We start from the raw sequence: 26,943 nt of genomic DNA on the forward strand, positions 1-26,943 counted from the left end.
CCAGAATGGTGAGCAGTGTCAAATAATGCCAGGAGCTATTTAAAAGTGCAAAGCTATTTTTTTTCCCAGTTTTTCTTTTGTAAGTGTCTTTGTTGCTTTTGTGGTGCAGCACAGAGTCTAAAAATTCTGGCACAGCTTATGTCTTAATCCTTTATTTCAGTCCTGCTTTGTCTCTTTTTGATTTCTTGACTATTTTTGTGGTGATTAGACTTGATTGCTTTGGTGAATCCTGATGCCTCCTCTCTCCCCCCAACCCCCGCTCCCTTTTTGAGGGGATCAACATGTGCTCTCTTGTGATATGGGAAGATTTTAATTAGTATTTACATGATCATCCTTAATACTTTTGGTCTGTGTGAAGTACACGTGGCTCCTTGAAGAGCTCCCCAGATTTGAGGGATGTTCTCGTTTGTTCACCGGGGTTATTTTTGGAATAGGCATTCTCATTTCAACTTCCAGATAATATTTAACAGGATGTATGCTTCAGAAGTTATTTTAATTCGATTTTTGTAGCCATATGAGAGATTCTTTGAGGCTTTCTGTTGTGAGGATGCATAAAATTATTTTCACTCGTGTTTTTGTGTCTTTGCAGATGTGGAATAGTGTGCAATGGGGGAAAAAAATAATATACTGACAGGACAATTGGGTTTTCAAAGATCTTTCAAAGGTGTTTTGATTTTAATAGGATATATTATCCAGTCTCATAAGGCACTTTGAAAAATCATACTGTGCACATGTTGGTAGCTTAATAATCTTTGTAAATCTAATTTTACATTACTTGCTCAGCAAGAGATGGAATATCACTATCAGTCTTGTGTGAAGAGATCAAAAACCCAGATTCAAGCTTGATTTAAATTTTGTCTGGTCTGTGGCTTTGGTGAAGTCATTTCATCTCTGTCTCCCACCCTTTGCCTCTCTTATTTATGTGACAGATTCTCTTTTGAAACACTCTGTGGCTGTTGGTCCCATCAGTTCGATCGTAATTAATTGGGAAGGCTACAATTTAAACACCTCACACCTCCTTTATGCCCATCCGAAAATGGGGATTTTGGGGGGTTTGGAAGGTTTGTAAATGCACTCAGGAGCTGTGGGGAAGCTCTGTGAGGATGGTGAGACCCTGGAGCAGCTCCTGCCTAGACACTCTCTCATCCCTGCTGCCCACGGAAGAATTTGGGAAAATGTCAGAGTCTTCCCTCTGTGCTCCCAGTTCCTCTTGCCCTGTGAGTTCTTGCATAAGTCACCAGTTAAACCCAGTTTTCTCTCATGAGATCTCATGAGACATTTCTCAGAGAGACTGGAATTTACAGGGATACATCTGGGGCAAAAGATGGACCAAAGCTCTGGAAAATTGCTGGTTTCTGGTGTCTGATATTATACAAAACCTTAAATGTTCCGTGAATGTCAAAAGGAATCTTTGCAAAGAGTTGTTTATTACAAATATATAAACTTTAAAAATAAGAAATCTTAAAATAATAATCACAAGAACTTACAAGTAAATCTTGTCTGCTCCAAACTGACTTAAAGACCCCCTGAAAATACCAATTACTTCTTGCTGAAACCTTTGTTTTTATAACTTAAAACCAACATCGGGAATAGATGGTAAAAAAATATGAGATTAAATTATTCATATTGTGATTTTATTTTTTCAGTTGACATACAAAAAAATCGGCTACACAATCCCAAATTGTTTATTTTATATTTTAATGAGGTGAAAACATCAAAATAATTTTTGGAATTGGATTTAGTGTACAGAAAAGTCAGAGTTCCTTTTGGTGTAAGACTTTTATGAGTATGTAATTAATGTATTTTTCCTGTATTTTATGTCATCATTGTCTACAATTTTGGGGCTTTTTATGTTCCTCCTCTGTGATTCTTTTCCATGGGAAAAGGGCCATTTTATACTGAGAGCAGAGAAAAATTTTCAGGCTTTAAGCTGTACAAGAAAACAGCACTTTTTTAAACAATATTGTGATTCAGAGACACAGCTGGGGAAGAAAATGCATTTCCTGTGACACTAATGGTGGCACAGTGTATACATCCAATTAGATAATGAATTCATAATTGCTTGGTTTTGAGCTACAGAGCAGTTTAATATATTAAAACCAAAAAATATTAAATATATAGCATTGTAGCTTCATTTTGCAGCAATGAGCATATTCCACTGATGACATTTTTTAGGAATATTGTGGCTTTCCTGGATTTTCTGTGCCAAGTTTTCCAGTGGGAAAAGAGTTTCTGATGATATCTCAGGGCAACAGGAGCTGTAGGTACAAGGAGCTTTTGGGGCTGGCCTGTACTGACTGAAAAAGCGGCCAAGAAAATGTTCTTGTGCTTCATCCTGCAAGGGAAGGGTGAACAATAGCTTTATTGCACAAAAAAATAATGTGGAAAATGTGCAGAAAGTTATTATTTAATTAAATTTAATTAAGGCTCTAAATTTTTTGACTTGGGCTGGTTTTGTTTAAAGGAAAACCAGTTAAAATTACATGGGAATGTTGATTTATTGTCACAGTCCCACACAGATAAACCCCCTTACTGACAGGTTCAGATGCAACTTTAGCTTTGGAAAGGTAAAAGGTTATTTTTAGTCAAAAGTGTATAATCTTGGAAGAACTTGCTGTGTTATGCTTCACAAATTAAAATATGGTGTAGACCCTGACCTATCAGTCTACTGATGTGACTAATTATTAAAATATTAAGCCCACTGCCTTAAAATCCAGAGATAAAAGCACATATTTGAGTGTTTATAATATTAAATTCCTCTTTCTTTTCTTAAAATTTCTATTAATGTGTCTACAAACCTTTGCATCTGAAGTGATCAAAGAAGATGAAGTGACTTTTACTGAAGAATTCATTCTTTGTCATTTTGGAGAGATAGAAGTCTTGGGTTTTTTTTAAAATTTTATTTAATTGGTAAACACTGTTAAGAGATAGTTGTGCTAAGAAAATAAGAACTATATAATAATTAATTTTGGAGATGGATGCAGTAACAAGTAATTGTGTTGGGTTTTGCCATCATCTCTACAGTTGTGCTGTGGTGGTCGACAGAATTATGTTTACTTCCAAGAAACTGGGTATTTTTTTTTGCATCCATCTCTTACAGAGCAATATAACTATTAACTCATGTTTTATTCATACTCTTAAATCAGGAAAAATTACTTGTAATTAGTTTCTCTTTGTCTGAATTATTGTCTTCTCTGAGTTGTGTTAGGTAATTGCACAAAATTCTTACTATAGCCTTTCACTATAAAGAGAATTTCTTTACTACATTTTATGACCTAGAGATGGCCAAATTTTCTTTTCTTACCAGGAAATTGCCTGAATGAAAGATCCATAAGTCCATTTTCTTTCCTTAATGTCAATCCACACTTAAAAACTGATGATAAGTAAACCTAACAAGTATTCTCAATAATTAATCTGATCAATAAATAAATCCAGCAGCGATTAGAATAACTGAGGTGAAGCAGGTGGTGGTGTTGTATTTTGGTATTTTGGATGGTGCAGTGCTCCTGTGAAGCTGAGGATGAGGAACAAGTAGAAAAACCATCTGTTGAAACAAATGGAAAAATTCTGTGAGAAACATTCCTGTGGGCAACAAATTGGAAATTAAAATTAGATGGCAGGTAATGACTAAATAGCCTGTCTTAGGCCTTGAAGATAATTAAGAACTAAAAGATATTCCAGATTTACTTATGAAAATCTCCAAATTTATGATGTAATTTTATGTGGGCCATTGGCTGGCTGGTTGCAAAGTGAAAATAGACATTTATATGCAGACAGGGAAGGTGGCTCTCTAGAACCATTTCACCAAAAGCAATAAATGAATGAAAACAACCCTTCTGTGAAGAGAAACCTTTGAAATTACTTGAAGTAATGGTAAGAACGAGACTGGTTATCTTTTCATGTAAATGTTATTGCTGACTGCAGAGTAGAAAGGATTCAAGACTGTTTAAAATAATGCAGAAAGCTTAAAATGAGCAACTTTGAATAAGCTTAACTTCTGATGAGTTCATTATATTTGGGGTGATGAAATATCCTTGCTCTGCATATGCTGAGGGAAATTGGATGGGAAGTCTAGAAATAGTTCATTCTGAGAAGGGAGAGGGTTCAGTAGGAGTTTTCCAGATAGAATAAAATCTATTCCTGCCTGCACTCTGGGGGTTTGTGTTGCTTTTCCCTGTTCCATTGCTGTGACTGATTTGATCAGGGTTTCTGAGCTATATCAGAGACCCCAGCCAAAGTCTGCTTTGTATCTGGTCATGGAGTTCTGTGCTGTGAGGTGCAAAATTTCTCCTAAAGCCTTGATTATCCTTTGTGGATTGCATGCAGACTTGTGTCAAAATTAAATTGGGGTTTAGCCTCAAGGGTTCCTGAAAATCACAGGTTAGGTTACAATGAACATAATTTCATAATTAGTATCGAGTCATGGAATGCTTTGGGTTGGAAGGGACCATCCAATGTCCACCCCCATGAACATAATTCCATAACTTTTGAGTGGGAAAGCATTGGTTTTTCACAAAATAAACAGCTACAGAACGCTGCAGGTTGTTTTTCTTTCAATTCATTCAACTCTGTCTTTATGCTTAGCACATATCCTTGGAGCTGCATTGTTATAGTCAGGTAGGAACTTAAACCCTTTCTGAAAGTGCCATTACAATTTCTTGTTATCAAAAGAATTAATTCAGTATCTTTCATACATCAGTCAAGTTTTACATGAAAACCAGATAGGCTTTCTTGCCTTCTGCATTGAAAGACTGAAATCTTGCAGTTCTGTAAGTTAGGACAATCTAATTTTCCACCTGGTTTTATTTACAGCCTGTTCAAAATGCCAATGTTGTCTTTTACTTGAATGCTTTTCTCACTTGCATGTGTTGGGTTTTTGGAAATAGCAGCGTACTTCTGTTGTTATTTTGTCAGCAGATTTTATGGATTTTTTGTTTTTTGTTTTAATTTGGGGTGGGTTTTTTGTTGTTTTTTTTCAATGGGGAAGCCAGGTAAGATATCAGCTTCTTTCACAAACAGGTCATATAAAGAATGATGGCCATAACTTCAGTGCTGCAGGCTTTTATTTTGAAAATATTGTAGGATGGGTTCAAAAGGTGCTGGTGAGTTAACTTACTGCTTAGGATAGGTTTGAATATTATTGTACAAAGATTAATAAAATAAAGTCCTCTCTCATCTTAATAAAATGAAGAAGATATCTTGTAACTGTTCCTACAGACTTGTCATGCCAAATTTTTTGGACAGTTGCTCTCAGATGGAGTGGACTTGGCAAAGATAAAGTAAATCTATTTCAGTCATTAATAAGAATCTCCTATTCTTTTCCTTAATCTGTGCAAGTCTGAGAAAAAACCCCAAAAACTACTGTTAGATCAGACTTTGTTTTAAATGACTTACAAATTTGATAAAGCAGCCGAAATAGTTTTTTAAATTTAGCAAAGCCTTTGTTCTTTCCAATGAACAGCACAGTCACTTGATACTGAGAGATAGATTAAGAGCAAATTATCTTGAATTTGAAAATTAATTTGCTGGAATTTCACAGAGAAATATTGCTATTCTTTCACTTCCCAAAGCAATTAACATAGTTTTGATGAGCCAGTTTTACCGTGAGAAAGTGTCCAGCTCTGGAGTCTTCGGCACAGCAGTGACACGGATATTGGGGATGGAATGACATGGATATGGATATGAGGATCCAGAGGAGGCCACAAAAATCAGCAGAGGGCTGGGACACTTCTATAAGGACAAGCTCAGAGAGTTGGGGTGTTCAGCCCAGAGAGGAAAAGGCTTCAGGAAGATTTTAGAGCCCCTTTCAGGGGATTACAAGAAGGTTGGGGATAAACATTTAGCAGGGCCTATTTGATAGGAGTGATGGTTTTGAACAAAAAGAGAAGAGATTTAAACTAGAGATAAGGAGAGGGGAATTACAATAAGGGTGGTAAAACACTCATGGGTTGCCCAGAGATGTGGTGGATGTCCCATCCCTGTTAAACCTTTGAGGCCAGATTGGAAGGGACTTGGAGCAACCTGGTTTAGTGAAAGGTTTCCCTGCCCATGGCAGGGGGTGGAAGTAGATGAACTTGAAAGGTCCCCTCCAAGCCAAATGATTTTACGATTCATTTTGTCAGCAGATTCCAACTGTAGCTAAAACTCTATCTGACTAATGTCATTCAGAAATGGGATCACTTTTCCCTTCCCAATCCCCATCACATCCCATGGCAAAGATTCCTGCATTGACTTGGGAGTTCAGAACAAGTCCAGAATTTAAAGGGGAGGTGTTCCCAGAAATCTTCAGCTGTGCCAAAGCTTCGGGAATCATTCCAATCAAAATATTTTTCGGCCTTTAAGCTGTTAAGCCATATAATAAAAAATAAGGCCTGGGAAAGGCGCTAAAGAACAATTGCTAGACAAGTGAGGATAAGCAGTGAGTAGATGTTCAAATGGACTGTGACACTATTTACCAACAGTGCCTGTAAGTAGGTGTCTCACTCATAACAAATACTCCTACTCACACCCAACACACTGAATTAAAAGAGTGGAAGGTATTTACAAGCATAACAAAAACTGAGAAAGGTGATAATAAGCCATCCATTTTAATAAGGAATTAGGATTCTGACCTATTTCTTTCCCAGCAGGATTTATCACTAAGTTATAAATAACATACAGGTATAAGACAGGGAAATGAAGAATAAATTAACAGTATAAACAAAATGCTCAGAGGCTCCCAGCCCCTGCTGGCACCACTTTCTCAGGGAAAGACTGGGAGAGAGTGATATTAACGTCTGAGCTCAGGTTCATTTTCTGGCTGGCTTAACTCCATTAAAGAGTTGAGGCTGGGGATGGGGAGGGCAGGTGAGAATGATAGTGGTGTCTCAGACATGTTTATTGCTGTATTTTATTGATTTCTTGTGAGGGGAGAGAACTGCAGGCATAGCACACAGTTGCAATCTGAATTGATTTCTCTGTTGTTTAAGAAATTTTGGTGTAGTTTGCCCTGGTGACTCATTGGGACTTTGCACTGCACAAGGTTTGGAGGGTTGAGATGAACAATGGGATCTTTCTCTCCAGTTTTTGGAAGTAAACAAAGTCCAAACAAATCTTCAGCTTGTGAATATACCCACTTGATTGAGACTGCAGATGTTCTTTCGCTCGTCCACACCTGATTAGAAAACTCAGAGAACTCTGAAAATGGCCTAACAAACTCTTCATGCCATCACCATTGGGAAAATGTCTGAATGTCTACAGAATTCCTGCTTTTTTCTTCTTGGTTTTGTTTTCTGTTTGTTTTTAAAAAGGTTTTTGAGAGAGCATCATTGTCAATTCCACCATGATAATTCTATACGCACCCATTGGAGGTGTGGTTGATAAAAGCAAAGAAATTCTAACCAAATCTTCACATGATTAGGATCAAATTTGCAAGGGGTCTCTTTCTGAGGATTTTTTTAAGCTCTAGTCTATTAATTCCTTGGGCAATAAGACATTTTTAAGCTGCCTGGGGATATCTCAGTTTGAATGTACGTCTGTCTCTCTCTTTTGCTTAGAGGAGAAATCTGCTCTGAGCCTGGTCCAAAAGAATTGTCTGCAAGCGGCGTCTTTGGCAGGGTCTGGCTACACCAACACTCATCAGAACTCTTTCTTCTTGCTCTCTTCTCACTGTGCCAGTGAACTGATGACTTCATTCCTTTTTCTGTTCACACAGCTGGAAGTTGAGGTGGTGGATATGAATGGGAAGACCATAGACGGCCCAGTCCGCCTGGACATCTCGGTCATCGATCAGAACGACAACAGGCCCATGTTCAAGGAGGGCCCCTACGTTGGTCATGTCATGGAGGGATCTGCCACAGGTGAGTCCGTGCCAGTCACAGCTCAGGGAACAGTGCCTGAACAAATTCTCCTTTGATAAATGCATTGTTGCCACGTTGTACAACGTTTGCTGATTTTGTGGCTCACTGGGTTCTTCCTCCACGAAAAAGAAGTGGGAGCGGCACGACTTTAGGACAACAGGTAATGATTTTCAAAAAACAAGTCTGTGCAGTAAAAAAATAGAAGAAAAAGGAAAAAAAAACCCTCAGAAATTAGTTGGGAATAAGAGTTTTGTCCTAGGTTCATGTTTTTTATTCATCTCTGGAATCAGTGAAGACAACCCTATGGATATGATTAAGATTCAAACCACATACCATGAACAATTTCTGTGCAGAGTGGGAATTTCACTTTTTTTCCCACAAATTTAGTTACTGGAAGAGTTATTTTTATTTGTTTATGTAGCATGAGTCTGGCTAATAACACAAATAAATGGAAAGCACTAATAAACTAATAATAAACATAAACTAATGTTGTAGGGTAGATTGAAATACCAAACAATGCTGATAAACAGATGTAAATACAGATACAACAGTTGCAACAAAACAAAAACACATTGATAATTAAAGTTAGTAAGGAACGTGTTCTGATTAAACTTCCTGTTGATTTTGTCTGATGAGGAAATTCTACAAGAGTAAGATATTCTTCCAAGAATGTGGGTACAGTCATCCAAGTTAAACCCTTCCCTTATATTATGTCAGTTTTCTGGCGAATTTTGCATTTTCACATAGAGTTCTTCATGTAAAATCATAAAAATTCTTCATATAGAAACCATCTTTATAAAATCCTGTGGGTATGAAATGCATTACAAGCTGCTCCTTCACCTGATTAAAATTTTGAGGTAAATGTTTATTTACCTCAAATCTGACAAGCATGTAATAAAGATTTTGATGATCTTTTCGGCCAAACAAGAAATGTTTCACATGTGAGACTATGGCTGCCAGTGGAATACTCTTTTCTGTTGCAGGTCTCTAGTACATTTTTAAACTGGCAATTCTCTATTTTTATTATCTATAAACTCCCCTTGATTTTCTTTATTTTCCCACTGCTTATATTGAAGTTTACACTTCTGGTCCAGTAGAGATGTTTCTCAGCCCAGCTTCCAGTGAATCCTTCTGTAATAGTTTCATCCATTTTCTCCTATTGCTGCTTTGTAGTGACTCAGGTATCATTTAACATTTCAATTGCCTTTCCCGTTGGCCAAAGTTTGAGCAATTTTTCTCAACTTTCCTTCCCTTTCTCTCCCTCCCTTCCCTCCAGGCATTCATCACATTAAGCTTCATAACCTCATTTGCCTGGTGTCAAGAGCACCAATGCTTGCAAAATTATTTTGTGCACAACTGAACCTGTGAAATCAGGGTTGGCTGGAATCAGTCAGTGCTCTCTATGCAGATGGCACCCACTCAGCCAAGATATCCTGGTGTTTACATCTGTTTTCCATAGTTCTTCACAACTTATGGCACATATCTTCAAATTATTCATCAGGCTCTGCTATTTTATCACAGAGGTTATCAGAGAATATTCCGAGCTGGAAGGGACCCGCCAGCTGTCGTGCTGTTCCAAATCAAAGGTTACACTGCACAGCTTGATAGAAATCCTGATGTGTTTGCATGTCAGATTCCTGAGTCCTTCCCTTTGGATTGCAATTGTGCTGTATTTCATTTTTGAAGCTGAGAAAGAAAGGCTTTGCATTGGATGCATAGCCTTATTTCTTATCACAGCCACCTTCAGCCTCAATCAAACCCACTCACTGAAATTCTGCTAAAAATAAGAAAATGCTCAAGTAGGTATCTTGGATTTGTCTTGATATTCCATGGGCCAAAGTGTAAATGTCCATGGATACAAATAAATCCAAGAGAGAGGCACAATTATATAGAGAAAGATGTAAATCTAGTGTGAAACTCATCCCAAGGATTTGGGGCCTTTTTAAACCATTCAGACGATGTTTTTATCTTACTTTAAATTATCCATTACAGGGTTCTTCTGTATTTTCCTGTTAGGCCACAATTTTATCAGTCACAAAATCAGTGGAATTATCTAGAAACTTTCCACTCATTTATTGACTCTACAATTGAACTTTGATTTTGTCTATTCTTCAAGAATATCAGAGAAGTACTGATAAATAAATCTTGGAGAGAGTTAGTATCAAAAACTTAAATATGTAAATCTTAATTTTAAAAGTCAAGTGAATATTCGTATTAGACTTCCCTGGTGTTGCTGTAACACATATTTTCCAGCTTTTTATTGTTTTATAACGTAACTTTTTTGATTTGAATGTTTTGATTTGATTTGATTTGATTTGAACGTTAATTCATTAATCAGGGAGCAAAGCAGAAATGACAGTGAAAACCTGTACCAAGCCCCTTTTAAGAATCTTCTTTTCTCTTCTATTTGAGACAGATGTAAATCCACAAAAACTGAAGAAAACATGGAAACAGTGTGTGATTTTTGTATTTATTTAATCTGCCTATGAATAATTAAAGAGCCTTTTGAGCACAGTCCCAGTGAGGATGGTTTGGATGGTGTTTAAATAGATTTTTTTATGTCACTAAGGCCATTCACATTTTTGTGTGTGTGATTTTTAAACTCACAGTAAACACCACTGGTTATTTGGGCACCTGCAATTTTTGTGCCATCACATTTCTGGAGTGGCAGGTACCTGCCTATAATTACTGAGAATATAAACTGCATTACAATAAGTATTCATCTGAATTTCAAGCTAGGGCTTGCCAGACCTTATAATTAATGATAAAAATATGTGACTGCTAGGTGATATTGCAGCAGATTTATTTCTTGATATATCATTCCTAGGGAAATTTAATAATATAGTTAGTTACAGTAAATTAGCTCTTTTCAGGGAAAATTGTCATGGTTCTGAAAATAGCCCAGAGTCAAATCCTAACAAAGTACACTCAAACGTGTGCTTAAAGTGACCACAGATGTGCTGAGATTTCTATTAGGTCTTTTCCTGGAGGAATTGCAAACTAGGAGACTATTTATCATATATAAATAAATTGGAAGACCAGCAGAAACTGTTTGAAGATAGAAGAAGCAGTTTGATTTGTTGTTTTTTTATTTATACCAGCTCTCATTTCTGTATGAGGTTGCAGTCAGCATATATGTACCAGGAAAATAATGGCTGAGCCTGATTCAGTGACACTGATGGCAATTTTTGGACTGACTGTAATGGGTTTTGTGTTCGCTGTACTGCTGATTTCTCATGTTTTTGTTTTCTGAGTTATGACCCAGTTTATTTCCTGTAGATCTCTGATTTTTCCAGCTGCCAGCTCAAGGGTTGAGGATCTGTGTCTTGCAGCAGCCTCCCCTCAGCACATTAATGAGGGTGACTCCAATCCCATGGATTCCACAGGCAGGCAGAAACGTTTGGATATCTCGCTTTTAGAGGTTGGGAAGTGGAGGAGGGTTAAATGAACTTGGCAGCCACCTCATTTCTCTTGCTGGAGGCACTTAACAGAAATTATTTTAAACAAATTTGACATTATGTGACTTACAACAATATGCTGCAAACCCGGTGGGGTAAAATCTTAACCGCAGTGGTTTAGCAAAATTGCTTGAGAATTGCATTAAAGAAAGGAACTTGTTTTCTGTGCTGCACAATAGCCTGGATCCATTGCAATCCAGCCAAGGAGCCTGGACTGACAGATGTCTATAAATAATTGCTGGAAATAAAGGGACACTTGGAGACATTTAGAGAGGAAACAGAAGGAATTAAGAAGAATAGCCTAGAGGGTTCTGCAGTATCATAAAATAGTAATTTGTAGAGATGGATAAAGCATGAGGAAGAGGCTGAGTATCACTGGAAAATAGTGCAGTGGTTCAGGTAAATGAAAGCTGGTGCTGAAATGGTGCCTTTTTATTTAGAACAACCTGCCAGGATGGTTGGTTTGTTGGGTTTTTCTGTACTTAACCTAACAATAAGTTTAATACATAAATTACTAGAAATAGGATTGTATGTGTTAGATGGAGTCAGAAGAGTCCATGAAAGAGAAACAAAAGGCTGTCTGGCCTAGCAAAGTGGTAAAAATAAATTTATCACCATTGACTTTTACACGCCTGCTTCCAGCTTTGATACATTTCAGATATTCTGGAGCTGTTTTCCAGACTCTCTTTATCTGTGCCTTGCAATCCCTGCTGGCCCGTGGCTAAAGAAGGTTGCCAAAGCTGTAAAATGAAACAAATTGCATTGAATTTGGTGAAGTCTCAAAGTCTTTCTCTTCCTTTTGACCCATAAATCCCAGGGGACAGAGGGATAGCAAAGGGTGTGTTTACAAGTTGTCTTTTTGCTGAAAGATTTAAAATGTTTAAAAAAGTCAAAAGGAGAGATTAGCAAAGGATAGTAAAGGGCATAATATCTTTTTATTTAGGTAAAAGTAGAATCTGGAGTTTTCCAGTCTTCTGATTCTGCCTGCACCAGGGTTAGGGTGACAACTGAGTCTTTTTCTCACAGAAGTTAGAGTGTTGTGCATAAATGTTAATTTATTTTTTTATTGGGTTGGGTTTTTGCAATATAAACTTAGAAGTATCTATAGATCTGACCTGCAAAGCAGAAATATATCAGAAAATTAACCTCAAAACTATCTCAAAATTAAATGTTTGAACCTGATGTTTTTTGATTCATAGCTCCAGCACTCACAGCAATACTTAGATTTAGAGGAGATTTGAAATGTCAAATGTTACATATTTAATTATGGAATTGACTGCTATGAGCTCTTGTGGAAAACAAAATAATAAATTGGAATGAAACTGTGGATGAGGAAGCCTCTGAGTCAAAGGAAGCTAAAGAATGCACAAGCCTCCTTTATTTGCTAAAACCAGCATTTCAGAGCTTTTCCCAGTCCTTCCTACTGGAGATGGAACACTCAGCTTTGGGTATAGCTCAGCAGAGCAGTTTTTAAGTTCCTTTCCTTCCAGATGTGTTCAGTTCTGGGCAAACTTGAGAACTTGCTGATGGCAAACTTTCAGCCATCCTTTCTTGGGATTAATCATCTGCATTTCAGCAAAACTCCACTCACTGCCTCCAAATCCTTTGTAATCTGGCCTGTAAATGTAACGGATGTGAACTAGGTAGAAACATCTGTAATGTCAATATTTAAATTTCCAAACAGAAGCCAAGCAGAAGCCAGGCTAATTATGCACAGCTGCTTTGTCTATCCCAGTAGGAAATTTTTCACAGATCTGTGTGGAATAAAATACAGCTGTATATGAATATGGTTATTGTGTGTATGTATAGATATATATGGTTTTTAATATGTATGATGTGCATATATTGCAGAGATGAGCATATATAGACACAAATATCTGATCTTTTATTAGGGATTCTGGTAAATTTTAGTTACTGTGTATGTACATGTTGGAAAGAAAAGATATGTATTTACTAATATTTTGTTGTATTATGACAGACAAAGCTGTACATCCACTGTAATCTGCCTGTTGGGAATTGAAAGGAATAACCCATTAAAGGGCTAGCAAGTAATTAACAGGTTCCCCGGTATGCAAGTGTGGTTGAACCAGTGCATTTGGAGGAAGTTAAAATAATCTCATGTGTAGCAATTAGCAGTTCACTCAGCCTGGGTGTGAGATGGGAATGTCTGGGGGCAGCAGGCTGCAGTCCCCTCCAGGGTTCAATTAATCCTGATTTCCAGCAGAAGGAGGTTAAACCCAGGAAGGGCTCCAGACCAGCTTAGGTGCACAGGTAGAACTACTGGTCTGCTTGGGAGGACTGGAAATGAGTCACCTTCTTCAGCCCCAGACAGAAAATTCCCTTTGCCTTTCTGCACGAGTGATGTGTGTGCTCACTGCTCCTCATGCTAAAACGAGCTTTCTTTGGCTTTTCCACAGTTACACACAAGATATACCAAAATTCAGATCAGCATAATGCCTGATGTTAAAGCTGTAAAAGCATTATGGTCTCTGTGCCTTGGACAATTCCTGGAGTCCTCGCACTTCCCTGCACAGAGCAGTGATGGTTGGAGTTTTGGCTCCTTTTGTGTTATAGCTCAGCTTCATGAAATAAAAATGAGTATGTTTCTTAATCAAAGAACAGATGAATTTTTTTAAAAAAATGCTGGAATCCTTGCTGGGTACTGGAACACAAGGGCTCAAATGAATTTGTGCAATTTGGGATGTAATTGCAAAAGGAAATTTATGCACCAATTTACTTTCCAGTGGCTTTTGCACCTGGGCTTTTGCACCTGCTTTGTGCATCTCCTTCTGTTCTCTCAGAAGAGAGAGGGATGAAATTTAAAGCTCCAAGCACTTTGGGCACATGAGATAAACTCACCCATGTAATCAATAAATTGAAAGATCCTCCAGTCCCAAGAAAGGTTTATCTGAAAAAAACTCCAGGCTGTGTGGCAACCTGCAGGGAGGGAGCGTGCTGCAGCCCTCTGGGCAGGCTTTATTAGTGTTATAAACCCTCAGTTTGTGTTTATACACTTCTAAATCACCCTTTGTGGATATTGCCTTGCCATCCCCTCTGTGCAGGCCAGCAGCCCCGCAGGCTCTGCAGGAGTCAGGGGCCTGGCAGCATCCACAGCACCATATTTCATCCAGATCCTTTAGAAGGGCATGAAAAGGGTGATAAATCCCCAGGAGCTGCAATCATGTGCCATAAATTGATGATATGGTCTGAGGCTGGCAGCAGGGATGCTGCAGGTGAAGCCCCATCCCATCCACCTCATCCTCACACCCATCTGGGTGGTGCCAGGCTGGTGTCACCAGGGCTGGTGGCAGGGACATCGTCCCCTGTGACAGCAGGGCCCTGCTGTGGCCACTGCTCCAAGTGCCAAAGATAAAAAGTCAAGGAATTGTCAGTGCAGGCAGGAATTGCCTCAGTGTGCATTGCCAATAGACAGACCCATCCCACTTTTATTGTAGAAGATATACACAGCTGGATGGAAAACTCACCACTGCACAACAGCAGGATTTTTAATTCCCTTGCAGGTTAACCTGATTCATTTTCCCAATTTTATTTGAAAGGTATTATCTGACAGTGCCTTTTTTTTAAAAAAAAGTTATTTTAAAACTGTAGGTTAACCTTTTTTTTACTTTTTTTTTTTCTCATTTCTCCCTTTATTTCATGCCCTCACATTTCTTCTTTCCCAACCATTAAATATATATATATATATATATATAGTGCTTTGGGTTTAAATTGCAGTCTGTAGTCCCACAAAGTCAAAAAGGAGTTTCACACTACCCTTGGAAGAGTAAAAACAATTGCAATAGGAAAGGAAACCTTAGTGAGAATTACCCCACAATAATCTAATTGTGAAGTATGAGAAGTTTGTGGGATTTTATAGAAATATTTAAAATAGTTCACTTGGCTTTCTGATATTGAGCACAACTTCTAGAAAAAGGCACTCTTTGTCTTCTTCATTCAGATCATATCTGTTAAATACAGAAAATGTCGCTTTTGCTCACCACTATTCATTCCCACACACAGTTGCACTATTTCTGTAAAGCAGTTTTCCATGGCTGTCCACCAAAAATAGATGGGAAATTACATTTATTTTTAAAAATTAAGCCCTCCTGGCGAGCACCACTAACATGCTCCAAGGTAAGCAAGAGAAGCTTTTATAAAATGACACATTTGTAGCTGAAGAACTTTCTGGAAACGTTGAAAAGTTTATTATTGGCTTTCTTGTGGAGGGAAAGGGGGAAAGGTGCTGTCAGCTGGTGCTGAACTAGATTCACACTTAGGGAATGTGATAGACAGGTTGAAGGTGAGATCTCACAGTTTTCCCTTTCAATCCATCTTCTGCTGGTACATGTCAGAAACTCCAGCAGAAATGTCTTTTAAATGGGGTTCGAAGGAAATATTAACAGATACATATTGAAGACAGTGATTTTTGGGAACATAAATGTAGCTCATTGTTGCTATGATTTAAGCACAGAGCAGTAAAATACATTAAATATTCTTTTGATGGAAAATACATTACTTCAGTTCCATGTTTCAATTGTGCAAGTCAAAGTTAGGCAAAAAATTTTGATTCGAAAGTAAAAGGAGAAAATAACTTGGATAAAGAATTTTAACTGGTCAATCCTTACTTAGTGTACTTAAAAACTACTTGTAGTTTGAAAATGGAAATTAGTGCCAAGAATTATGTTGGTGACAGTAGTGGATCTTCTCTTGGACAGCTCTGTCCCAGCTGCAAACCTGGGTTTTAACTGTGTGCTTATACAGAATGTTCTATTCTAAAATTATGTGTGGGTAAAACATGATTTTAAGAGTATTGGAAGTATTTGCTAATTGTTTTAAGAGACAGGAATATTATTTAAAATAGCAATATTTGCCATGCAAGCATTATGGCAGCAGATATAACACCTCTAAGAAAGGAGATGTATGTTACTGGATGAAAATGTTTCCATTTCCTCTGTGGAATCTCTGAGAGGAAAACAAAATACTATTCCCATTATGAAGGTAAAGAACACAGTCCACTTTTAAGGTCATTTCATTTTAATCATCAAAACCTTGTCAGGAAATTTGGCAGGGAAATTTATTTTTAACATGGTTTTGAAATTGAGAGACACACCTCAAGACAAAAGTACTTTAATTAATGGAATAATTTGCAATACACTGTGGTCTTGTCCATGGGGCCATATGATTACTCATTCAATTAATATATTATGAATTTTCTTCCAGTTTACTCGAGGGTGAAATTTTATTAAACACTCATGGAAGCTGCATTTCTTGCTGCTTTAGGCTCTAAAAGGGCAGAGTTTAGCTGATCTCACAGAGGGAGGTAAGGAAGATGTATTTCCCCAGTTGAGTGGGGACAAAAAAAACCCAAAACCAAAGTTAAAAAAAAAAAAAAAGGAAAAAAAAAGCAACCAAAAGGCCCCAACTGTGCACATTCATTTTGTCAAACCCTTTTTACTTCTCAAATGAAGATGTGTTATTTGTTGCTCCAAGCAGAAGTCTCTCATCTATAGTGACAACCTTTGGGCTTTGAAAATATTGCCATTCTCAGTATGTTTTTACAATCTGAATTTCATGATGTTTGATTAAAAAGGAATCTCTTGAACAGTCATTCTCGTTTACCATTAGAAGTTATAAATACAGTATCTTTCTTTAAAGGAGCTTTAAATTTTTAAAGAGGTGTTATTTAAAAGTTTTTTTATCTGTCATTTCTTGCCATCAACCCTGTGCTCCTGTGGCGTATCTGAGAATTTGGAGGGCATCTGAAACACTGAAGTTAGAGAGAGTGTCTGTGAAAGATCTCTTTGTGGTTTCCTCTTAAATGACAATTCCTTGTGTCAGCTGGGATCGGCATATTGTGAAATCAGTGGGAATGGCAGTGGAATTCCTACAGGCTCACTACTGCTAAAAGCCCATGTACTACAAATCTGAGTCTTTGGAGATGAAATTGGCAACCATCCCTGTTTAGCACAGCAAAATCCAGCCCTGATACATCACCAGCTCTTTGATTCAGAATGTGGCCATAATGTAGGCCTGGATTTCTTAGGATATACAAAATTTCATAAGGTTGTCAGCATCTCAACTTGACTCTGTATGGGATTTTTCTTTCAGGATTTAATTCACTACCTTAATTTTCTTTTATATTTTGTTGCCTGGACCATTAATTAACGTCATTGATCTGGCAGTTTGAATTCTTCAGCACCTGCAGCACCTTTGCTGGAAAGCCTCATGCTTAAGTACTGCTACCTAAAGCACTCTGTAAGTTCTCTGAGTCAGCACCTAGGTAGCATTTTTTACTCTTCAAAAAGTTCTCCTCTGGGGCAGACCACCAATTATAAAAATGCAATCACAGCAGTTGCATGATATTAAAATAAAACTTATGCAGTCACACATAATAGCAAATCAAACTGTTAAACACTATTGGGTTTCATCCTGTATGCAAGAATAGGTTCTTCCTCCCACAGACTCTGGAAGTGCCACTGTCGGAGGAATTTTAACTTTTGAAGAGTAGGGCTGGGGTTGAATGAGCCCTAGAATCACAGATTCATGGAATGATTTGGGTTGAAGGGACCTGAAATCTCATCCCATTCCATTCCTGCCATGGCAGGGACACCTTCCACCATCCCAGGCTGCTCCCAGCCCCGTCCAGCCTGGCCTTGGGCACTGCCAGGGATCCAGGGACAGCCACAGCTGCTCTGGGCACCTGTGCCAGGGCCTCCCCACCCTCACAGCCAAGAATTCCTTCCCAATATTCCATCTAAACCTGCCCTTCTTCAGTTTAAAACTGTGCCCCTGTCCTGTCACTGGCTGCCCTATAAAAATCCCTAATCCTCTTTTTTATAAGGCTGAAGTCAGGTGAATGTAGAATGAGTGAGCACCCTACTGACAAATTCTGCAAAATATGAACAAGTTGAAGAACTACTCAGATAAATCATGTTGGAGAGAAAGCTCATACCCTAAAACCACTCTGAGAATTTCTGGCAAATAGTGGCCAGACACTGAATGAATATTCATATAAACAGAAAAAATAGAAATAACACTAAAATAATGTAATTCTGTTAATGGAGTGACCTGAAATGCTGAAATTTCTCTGGTGTGAGCAATTGGATTTTGAGTAGACTACCATCACTGCTGCACAAGGTTATTAAAACAGATGCAGGTTTAGCAGGCAAAGTTAGCAATAAATTTAATCAATGTACCATGGACAGTACTGATCTTGTGTCAATGTTTTGTGCAGATGGGATGAGTGGTCCCCAAATCTGATGGGCCAAACTTGACATAGGAGCTGGGTTCCCAGCTGTGGCAGAGAAGGGCCCTGGAAAACAGAAGCACAGGGAAAACATCAGCATGTTTTAACAGACAGGGTAATGGATCATGAAATTGCAGACATTATTGCTGGGCACACTGGCGAGCATTGTTTTGCAAACTTCTTGGTTTTTTTAATTTAAACGGTTTTGCCTTCTTGATTTTAAGCTGAACCCTATCATAGCTTCTGTTGGAAAAAACCTACTGTACTCAAAATAATTACAAGACCAAAAGATAGACGTGCCTCTTGGGCTTGTTGTAATCTTGCTTATTTGGCAGTTTCATTTGGGCAGGTTACACTTTCAGCAGGCTTGGTGTGTGCTGCAGGCTTACGAGGAGACAACTAAAGAATTGAAAATTTGATCGTATTTCCTTAGCCAGGGAAAAAAGCAGTTAATAGTATAGCTTTTCTTTTCCAATTTCATTTTTTGAAGGCTTGCCTTTGCTAGTTAAGATAATATAGTTTATCCATCCTTTGGGCTCTTATTTTCTCATTGCTACAGCTGTATCCCAGAAAGCTGAAATTATCAGCTTCAGGCTTCATTGCTATTGAATAAAGTTTTAACTCATTTTTCTATTCTCTTTTGGGTTTTTTTAATTTTTTTTTTTTTTTTCTTCAAGCTGAAGAATCCATTTGGAAGCAAGCAGGCAGTCAAGCCTTCTGTTTTTCCCCTCTTCCTGCTTTGCAGATTACAATTTGACTGTCGGTTCCTTTACAGGTAGCTACTCCAACTGGAAAGTGTAGGGAAGGACATCAACATTCCAAATGTTTTCCTGGCTCACTCTATAGGTTAAAGCAGCAGTTTCAGCATTATTGACATTCTCCTGAAAGCAGAGTGAGCAGAGGAGTCCGTGCAGTGCTCGGAGCAGCCCCAGCACAGACACATCCCCAGCTGCTGATTGTGCTGCCTCCTGCCAGGCGCCACAATTTGGAAACCATTTCTCAAAGAACCTTTGTTCAGAGTGTTTTGCTGCTGAATGGAGATGTCTTCCTCCTAAATGAAACTAAATCAAATTTCCTGATAAAGGCAGAGATTGTTTTCTCAGACCTCATCCAGGGAGAGACGCTCTCCTGCCCAGGCTGTAGCAGGGAGTTTGTTCATGCCCACCATGGCTCTATACTAAATATATTGTTCCATAAAAAGTGGTGTGATATTTACTCAGTGCTGGTACATCCTTCTATTACTTTGGTGTGCCCTGAGGGGTTTAAACATTGCGTGCTGGAGTAGAGGAAAAAAAATCCTCCTTAGCTTATGGATTTTAGATTTCAGCCTTTTCTTAAGATGTGAGGATGAGTAGCGGTGATGCTGCTTAAATATTTCTAAATTTGCTTGGGCTGCAGCAACCAAAGTAGTGAAAACATTTTTTTAAAAGTGTTAATGAAGAGAAACCAAAAGAAGTAAAGGTTTCTTTGTTATTGTGGATTTTCTCTTGCCAATCTGGTATACCTTAGCTGCAGGCTAGTCCTTCATAGGCGCAGGAATTACAACCTGTTGAATGCTAAATAGGTGGTGTGGACCAATACTAATGAGGATCTGTGGAGCAGCCTCCTCATTCCTGCCAGCCAAAGGGAGAAAAGAGGGTATTTCATGGTTTGCTACTCTGCCTAGGGACACTGAATTTACATATGGCCTAAAACTGCTGATCAGAGCTAATCTCCCTGATCATTATAGCTTGAAGAAAGGTTTAATATTCAGGATGTTCTGAAGGTTTTTTTCTAAACAAAAATAGGCTGCATGAAAAGTGGGCCATTGGCAAGCCAGGACCGCGAGCTGCTGCCAAGAATTTTAATGGCCTGACGCTAAGCACTGAGGACCTGTGCTCCAGTAAAACTTTTTGTAGTTTTTCTCTCAGATATTTATTTGGCTAATTCTGTTGTCTCAAGTCTGAACTAAAGCACGCTTTTTCCCCAGATTGATGTGAGGGAACCTCAGAGATCAAGAGACAGTGGGATGTGGTTGCCTCGTAGAGTCTTGGCAGCAGACGTGGCTGCTGTGATTGCCATGGGATGTCCTTAAATCCTCCTCTCCTTGACAGCTTTCCTAGAGGGATGTGTCACTTTGCAGCTGAGGCTTGCTCTTCGTTCCTGTCAGTGTGTGGAGAGAAGGGACACAAAGCTTTTTGGGGTGGGGAATCCTCATTGCTCCTCTCTTTTGTTTTAAAGGTGTGCAAATTAATTGCCAGATTTTGCCTTTTATTTTTTATGATCCAGGGCCCAGGACAGCTGGAGCTGAGGGGAATGTACCAGCTGAGAATGGTGCTTGCTTCCTCACTCTCCCAAAATTCTAATCTAGGTCAAGTTTCTGAGAAAACCAGAACCAGCCAGTTGATTTCTAAATGATTTCCTGCAAGTGGCAGGGTTTACTCTGTGGATCCATTTAGGTTTTATCCATAGATGCATTTACAGATCTCCCACAGCCTTGGTACAACTTCCACCATTATGCAGCATTTGCTTTTATCTAGTAGCTAAAAAATTATCACCTTTCATCTTTTCTTGGCACTGCAAAAAGGGGGAGATACTTTCAAGAAATTAAAGTCCTGGTCAAAAATTGCAACTGCAGATTTTTTTTCCCACTGAAAATGGATTGGGGAAAAAATATCTTATTTTTCCTGAGTTGTTTTTTTTTTCCTGGGGCAATAAAAAGTAAAAAACTAAAAAAATCAACACTCTATGGTGTTGTCGACTCACCAGAGGTGTGGAGAGACAAACACTGAGATGTTTGCAGGGGCTGCTGGCTGTGAGGAGAAGTTGGTGGGGCCTCTGGTGGTCGCTGTGTTTGTGCCATTCCACCCACGCGTGGCTCCTCTCTGATCTCTGAGCAGAATCTTTTCTTTCCCTGTGGCTGTAGCAAATCTGGGGTGCCTCACACCTTCCAGAGCAGCATGGTTCCTCACCTCTCTGCCCTTGCCCTGCTTCTGCCATGCCTCGTGTTGAGGAGCAGTCCCAGGGTGCCTCGGAGCTGCGAGGGCACAGGCTTAGTATGGATAAGGCAGGAATTGAAATAATTTTGCCTTACAGCTCTGTTGACCTCTTCTGCATCACATATGCTGCGTGTTTTCTCGAGTGTTAAACTGAAAACTCCAGAAGATGTATTTTGTAAACTTATTTCTTTCTTAAAGGATAATGATTTGAGGATAGTTTTTTTCTTTAAATGTGTAAGAAATATTTTCAGGTGAGCATCTTGGATATCTGAAGTGGCTTTAATAGTCTCAGCTTTGATGTGTGTTATGACCTCGTGATCTGTGACACAGTAAGAACTTTATTGCCCATAAGCTTCCAAGAAATGTATGTTTCTATGTGTTGATAGATGGCACTTTTTAAAATGCCTTCTTGCTCATGTAAATACAAATTCAATGTCTTTTGTTGCAAATCAAATGTCTTTTGTTGGGGATGGGTCCCATGAAAGCTGCTCTGAAGTACTGATTTCTAATTTTTCCTTAAGTTTGCTGAGCATTTATATCTTCATATGTTTACTTTTAAATGAATCACTTGAACTTTTCAGATCAGTTTTGGAGAACATTGACACAGGATACAGCAATTGTTACTCCTACTTTTGACTTTTTGAGTTAATTGTCAAGAACACAAGTCCTTGATTGCCAATTAATTTTTTTTGCATGGTTGGGAATGGCTGCCACATTTGGCAACAGGAAGTTGCTATGGAGATCTTTTCTGTTGGCTTGAAAAGGTGAATGATGATGTTTGGATGTGCTCATCACGTACCCGGAGTGTGTAGATGTATATTCACATCTTAATTCATAAAGTTCCACCGTGTGGTTGAGTTTTAATGTTTATTAGAATCAAGTAAAATGACTTGTATTCCCAATTCTGAAGGTTCCTCTCAGAGTCAGAAAAATAGCTTTACATTATCTGGGTCAAGTTTTAAAATGGTTAAAAACATGAAAATTACCTTTTGTAGATGTAACAAATTCATTTATCGTTTGGGATGTTAACAGAGAAGGATGACAAAATTGCATCAGGTGTGTGTAGTTCTGATAGAAAGCAGAGAGAGAAATGTGGCCTCGCTGGAGGTTGGAGTATATTTGTTAGTGAGAAAATATTGACTGCTTTATATGTGGTCATTGTTTCTTGCTGTCAGTCAGGTTACCCTGCGAAGAGAATCATAAACCCTTGAGATTTATAAACCAAAACACATTTGGGAGAGCTCTGATGAAGAGTGGTCCTGAATCCTTTAGCAATGAAAACAAAAGTCTATAGAAAAGGAATCATTAAGAGATTCTTAGGTAGCTCTAGAAGAACGTCCTGAGTTTTAAAAAGTTCATGTTATATTTTGTTACTTTAATTCACAATATGAACCCCTCCAAGGATCTCCCAAGTGCCTTGCAGGAATTAACTTGCTGCTGTATTAGAGGTAATGAAATGCACAGTGTTCAGAATTCCTCAAGGCTACATTAATATTTACATTATGTAAATTAATTGTTAAAAGCTGAATAATGTTGAACCCAATGTTATCTTTATAACATTTATTATAATAGAGCATGTGGAATTTTGAAAAAATATACAGGGAATTAATAATTCCCTCTAATTACTGGAGGAAGATGTAATACTTTAAATGTGATATTTTATAAGTTACTAATGTTTTTTTCAAATGGCCCTCAAAACCCAAATGGTCATATTGGTGCACACATTATCATTATAATAGAGACAATATTGAGATATAAAGTCTACTTAGAGAAGTTTGGGGGTGATTTTATTTTTTAAAAATGTTGTTCACTCCAAGGTGAAGTACAGCTTCTGGGGAACACATTGGGAGCTTTGCCATCAAACTCAAGACTAAAATGTTTAGCCTTAAAAATGTTTAAAGAACAGCATCCAATTTCCAAACATAATCAATATCCACAAAAAAAAAACAACAAAATAAAAACCAAAAAGAAGGCAAGAATTTAAAACGTGGTAGATGTGAGTCGTGCAACAACAAACCCCTGCAAACACCTTCCCAATAAGGCAGTAAAATAGCCAGAGCTGTAGAGTGGGAGGATTTGTGTGATGCACGAGATGTGGATCCCAGCTCAGTGCTCTACTTCCCTCTAGAGTCAGTGGGAAGAAATCGGTGACTCCGAAGGGTGAGGAATCCTGCAGTGAACCCGTGGGAGCTGTGAAATGCTCTCTCCTGACTAAACTGAATTTCACCCAGGATAAATGAGGGTCTCTTAGCTGGGGGGCATCAGCTTAAAGGCAGCTTCTAAAGCCAAATCAATGTTTGTCGTGAAACTGGGTTTGATGTCTGGCATGTGTTGATTTGGGAAGAGTAAACGTTTGGTTGGTTACTCATGGATTCCTAATTCTTGTAATGATCCTGTTGGGCTACAGTGAAGGGAAATGAAGGAATGGGAATTCAAAGATGAAATTCTCTCCATTTGCTCCTGATTCATGTCTTGCTCATTTATTTACTCGTTTTACTGTACAGGAAGCTCTGCTCAATCATGACTTGTGTGCACAACAGCCAGGATCTCAAATCTGCAGTTTTGCCACCCTGAAACTTTGCACAGTTTTTATCAAATTTGAGGAACATTTTTAACTTAAAACAGGGAAAAAGGTGAACCAAATATCTTCCACTATGTTTTGAATGTCAGCTTTGTGTAGTTATTAAATATTTTTTTTTAATTTAAAAGGGCACATTTCTTTGCACCCATATATTTCTTTTAATTCTTTTATTTCATTAAGATAATTGTTCTTATGATTTTGAAAAGTCCTTTTTAATTTCACCAGTAAAAAAATATTATCTCTAGTTGTATCCACTGAACAAGCTAAGTCTTACTTTTGAAGATTAGATTTGGTTTTGACTTGATCTTCTTTTCACTTCACTTGTGTACACTTCTCATTTGCTTGTTTTTAGCAGATATACTTTTACTTTAAAAACAAATCTAGGTAAAAAAGCATGAATGTTTATAGCATAAAAATCACCCAATTCTGAGGTGAAAAGATAAAAGCCAAGATGAAGGTTCTTTTTCTATAAAAATATCTTTATATAATATCCCAACATGTAAAATGCAGAACAAATTGCCAAGTTTACTCCATTCATTTTTTATACAGTTTTTGACATTATACCCACCTGTTGTGTAGGGTAAAGGAAGGTGAGATAAAATTAAGAGGAATGGTAAACAAGAAGGCAGGCAGAATATTTAAGTCAGTGTAGAGATTCAGCTTCCATATGAGCGTGAAAAGCTTCTCTTCTCCTGATCTCAGTGACATAACATTCACTGTGCCTGTCTCTATAAATATTTCAGAACTGCTAAACCTTTTGTAGGTCTTGAGTTTCTCCCTATGAGATAATCGTCTGTGTTACTTCTGTTTTATACACCATGAAATTAGAAAGGTTAGAGCCTGTTCAGGTTTTTTGGCTGCTGTTAATTAATCTCACAAAGACTTCCTGAATGGTTTTTATGATCACAGCTCGAAAGAAAAGCCAACAAATGCCACAGTGAGGGTTCACTGGTCGGTGCTGGCAGTGTCCATCCCACGTGTGTGTGTGTGGCTCCATTTCTCTGCTGTTCAGGTGGCTGCAGCTGTGTCCTGTGTCTCATTTATTGCAGAGGGAATGGGAAAGGAAAGAGTGAATAAACCAGGGACTGAGAGTAGAATTAAAAACAAAAAGCCAACAAATCCACTTTTATTTTACTGACAAACCTTAATTAAGTTTATTGCTTGCCATTAACAGCTCTTGCCCCAATAACACCGGTGGCACAAGTTATTTATTTGCTTTTTGTTCAGCACATGGTTTTGCTTTTTACACATCTTTTCCTCTGTTATTTACCACTGATGAGTTAATAGCTGGGAACGTGTCAGGCACTGACTCAAGTTGTCTTCTCTATCTACAATATCTTTATATCAAACCCATCTTTAAGTGGTCTCACAATAAAAACACTTGATAAGAGCAAAGTTGATGGTACAATTAATTTATATTGGGTAACCGACTTCTCCTTGTAAACTTAGTTATTTGGGAGTTCTGTGGACAACAAGGCAAACTACTGCATAAAATTAACTGTAAAATTATCTGTTCCCATTTCTTCCAACAGGAAAGCTCAAATAACCTTTAATGTAATACCTTTGAAACAGTTCCTTTTCACCCAGATCTATAACCCAGAATATTGAAAGCAGTGCAGTGTAACAGCTTCTGAACTCCCAGAGTCTTTTGGAGGTCCATGATTCCCCAAACAATTTCCATTTTTTCTAATACCAAAGAGATAAGCAGAGCTCTAAAGAGATACACATACTGTATAATTCTACAGAGATAAGCAAAGATCTAAAGCTGGGAGAGGGCTGAAGAAGGAGCCAGACTGAGGATTTGCTGGATTGTGGGAGTTTGGGGATGGTTCAATAGGAACTGGAAAGCATATAAAGTGGAATGGATTTACATGTGCTGCATGCTGCTTTACTCTCTTAGAATAAAGGTCATTTTGTTTAGGGTTGGTGGTTATCTAGCTTCAGTGCAGAAGTTCTTTGATAACTTTGCGGCATCACTGCCTGAGTGAAAAAATTTAATTGGTAATCTGCAGGCAGATTGGCACTACTTCTGGGTATTTTCTTCTTTAAAAATTATGTTGCTAATGCTGTCCTTTACACTCATATAAAATTCAAGCTGAGATCCTTAAAGTTCTCTAACTTAACAGTTGTCATTTAATCAGCTCTGCGTGTCATCTTAAATCTGCTTTCCAAGGCTTCTCTTCAGATTCTGCAAAGCCTAGGTCTGGAATAGAGGAGGGGTAGCTGTGCTTGGATAAGATATTAAATTCTAAAAAAAGAAGAACAAATAAAACCCCAAACCCCCAGAGTAGTCAGAGAGGATGGCAGAAATATCTGATCTTGTGGACAGGAGACAAGAGATTGCCCTGGCAAAGCCTTGCTCTGTCTCTCTGCACACTCCTCAGGTGACACTGGGCCAGGGAATTTCCATTTTCAGGAGGGGAAGATGCAAGTGTTCTCCAGAAGGATGTTTCATCTGGATTCTCCAGACAGAAGGACTGCCAGGTCCAAGGTCCTTTAAAAGATGCAGATTTCCTTTATTAAATTTTCCATATCTACCAATTTTTGAGGAAATCTTGATAGTCTTTAGTGCTACTGAGCAATGGGGAAAGGACTGAAAAGGAACTCAAGGAACATTCCTTCCTTGTAGAGTCCTCACTGTGAGTTTTTCTGTGTGAGGTTACAGTAGCAATCTCAAAATGCAATTTTAAATATGTTTCTGCAATGCTTGTAGTATTTGAGAGCCTAATTCTGATTGTTGTTCTCAGAGCATTTATTACTGTGCCATTTATTGGTCTGAGCAGCACTATGCTACGTTTTTAACCTTTGCTACTTGAGAGTGTAGGAATTGTCCTTGTGTTTT

General features: G+C 38.3%; 1 protein-coding gene across 4 annotated transcripts in view; it reads left to right on the forward strand.

Annotated features, from left to right (window-relative positions):
* The window catches only part of CDH13 (cadherin 13), a 426,188-nt gene that overhangs the window by 242,730 nt on the left and 156,515 nt on the right, over positions 1-26,943 (forward strand). For all 4 annotated transcript variants that reach the window (XM_086847088.1, XM_086847086.1, XM_023934518.2 and 1 more), the window contains exon 6: positions 7,694-7,838. In XM_086847088.1, coding sequence (XP_086703214.1) covers positions 7,694-7,838 — 145 coding nt within the window. The remainder of the gene's footprint in view (positions 1-7,693; positions 7,839-26,943) is intronic.

Source organism: Cyanistes caeruleus, chromosome 12 (genome assembly GCF_971803275.1).
Source record: "Cyanistes caeruleus chromosome 12, bCyaCae1.hap1.1, whole genome shotgun sequence".
NCBI classification, from domain to species: domain Eukaryota; kingdom Metazoa; phylum Chordata; class Aves; order Passeriformes; family Paridae; genus Cyanistes; species Cyanistes caeruleus.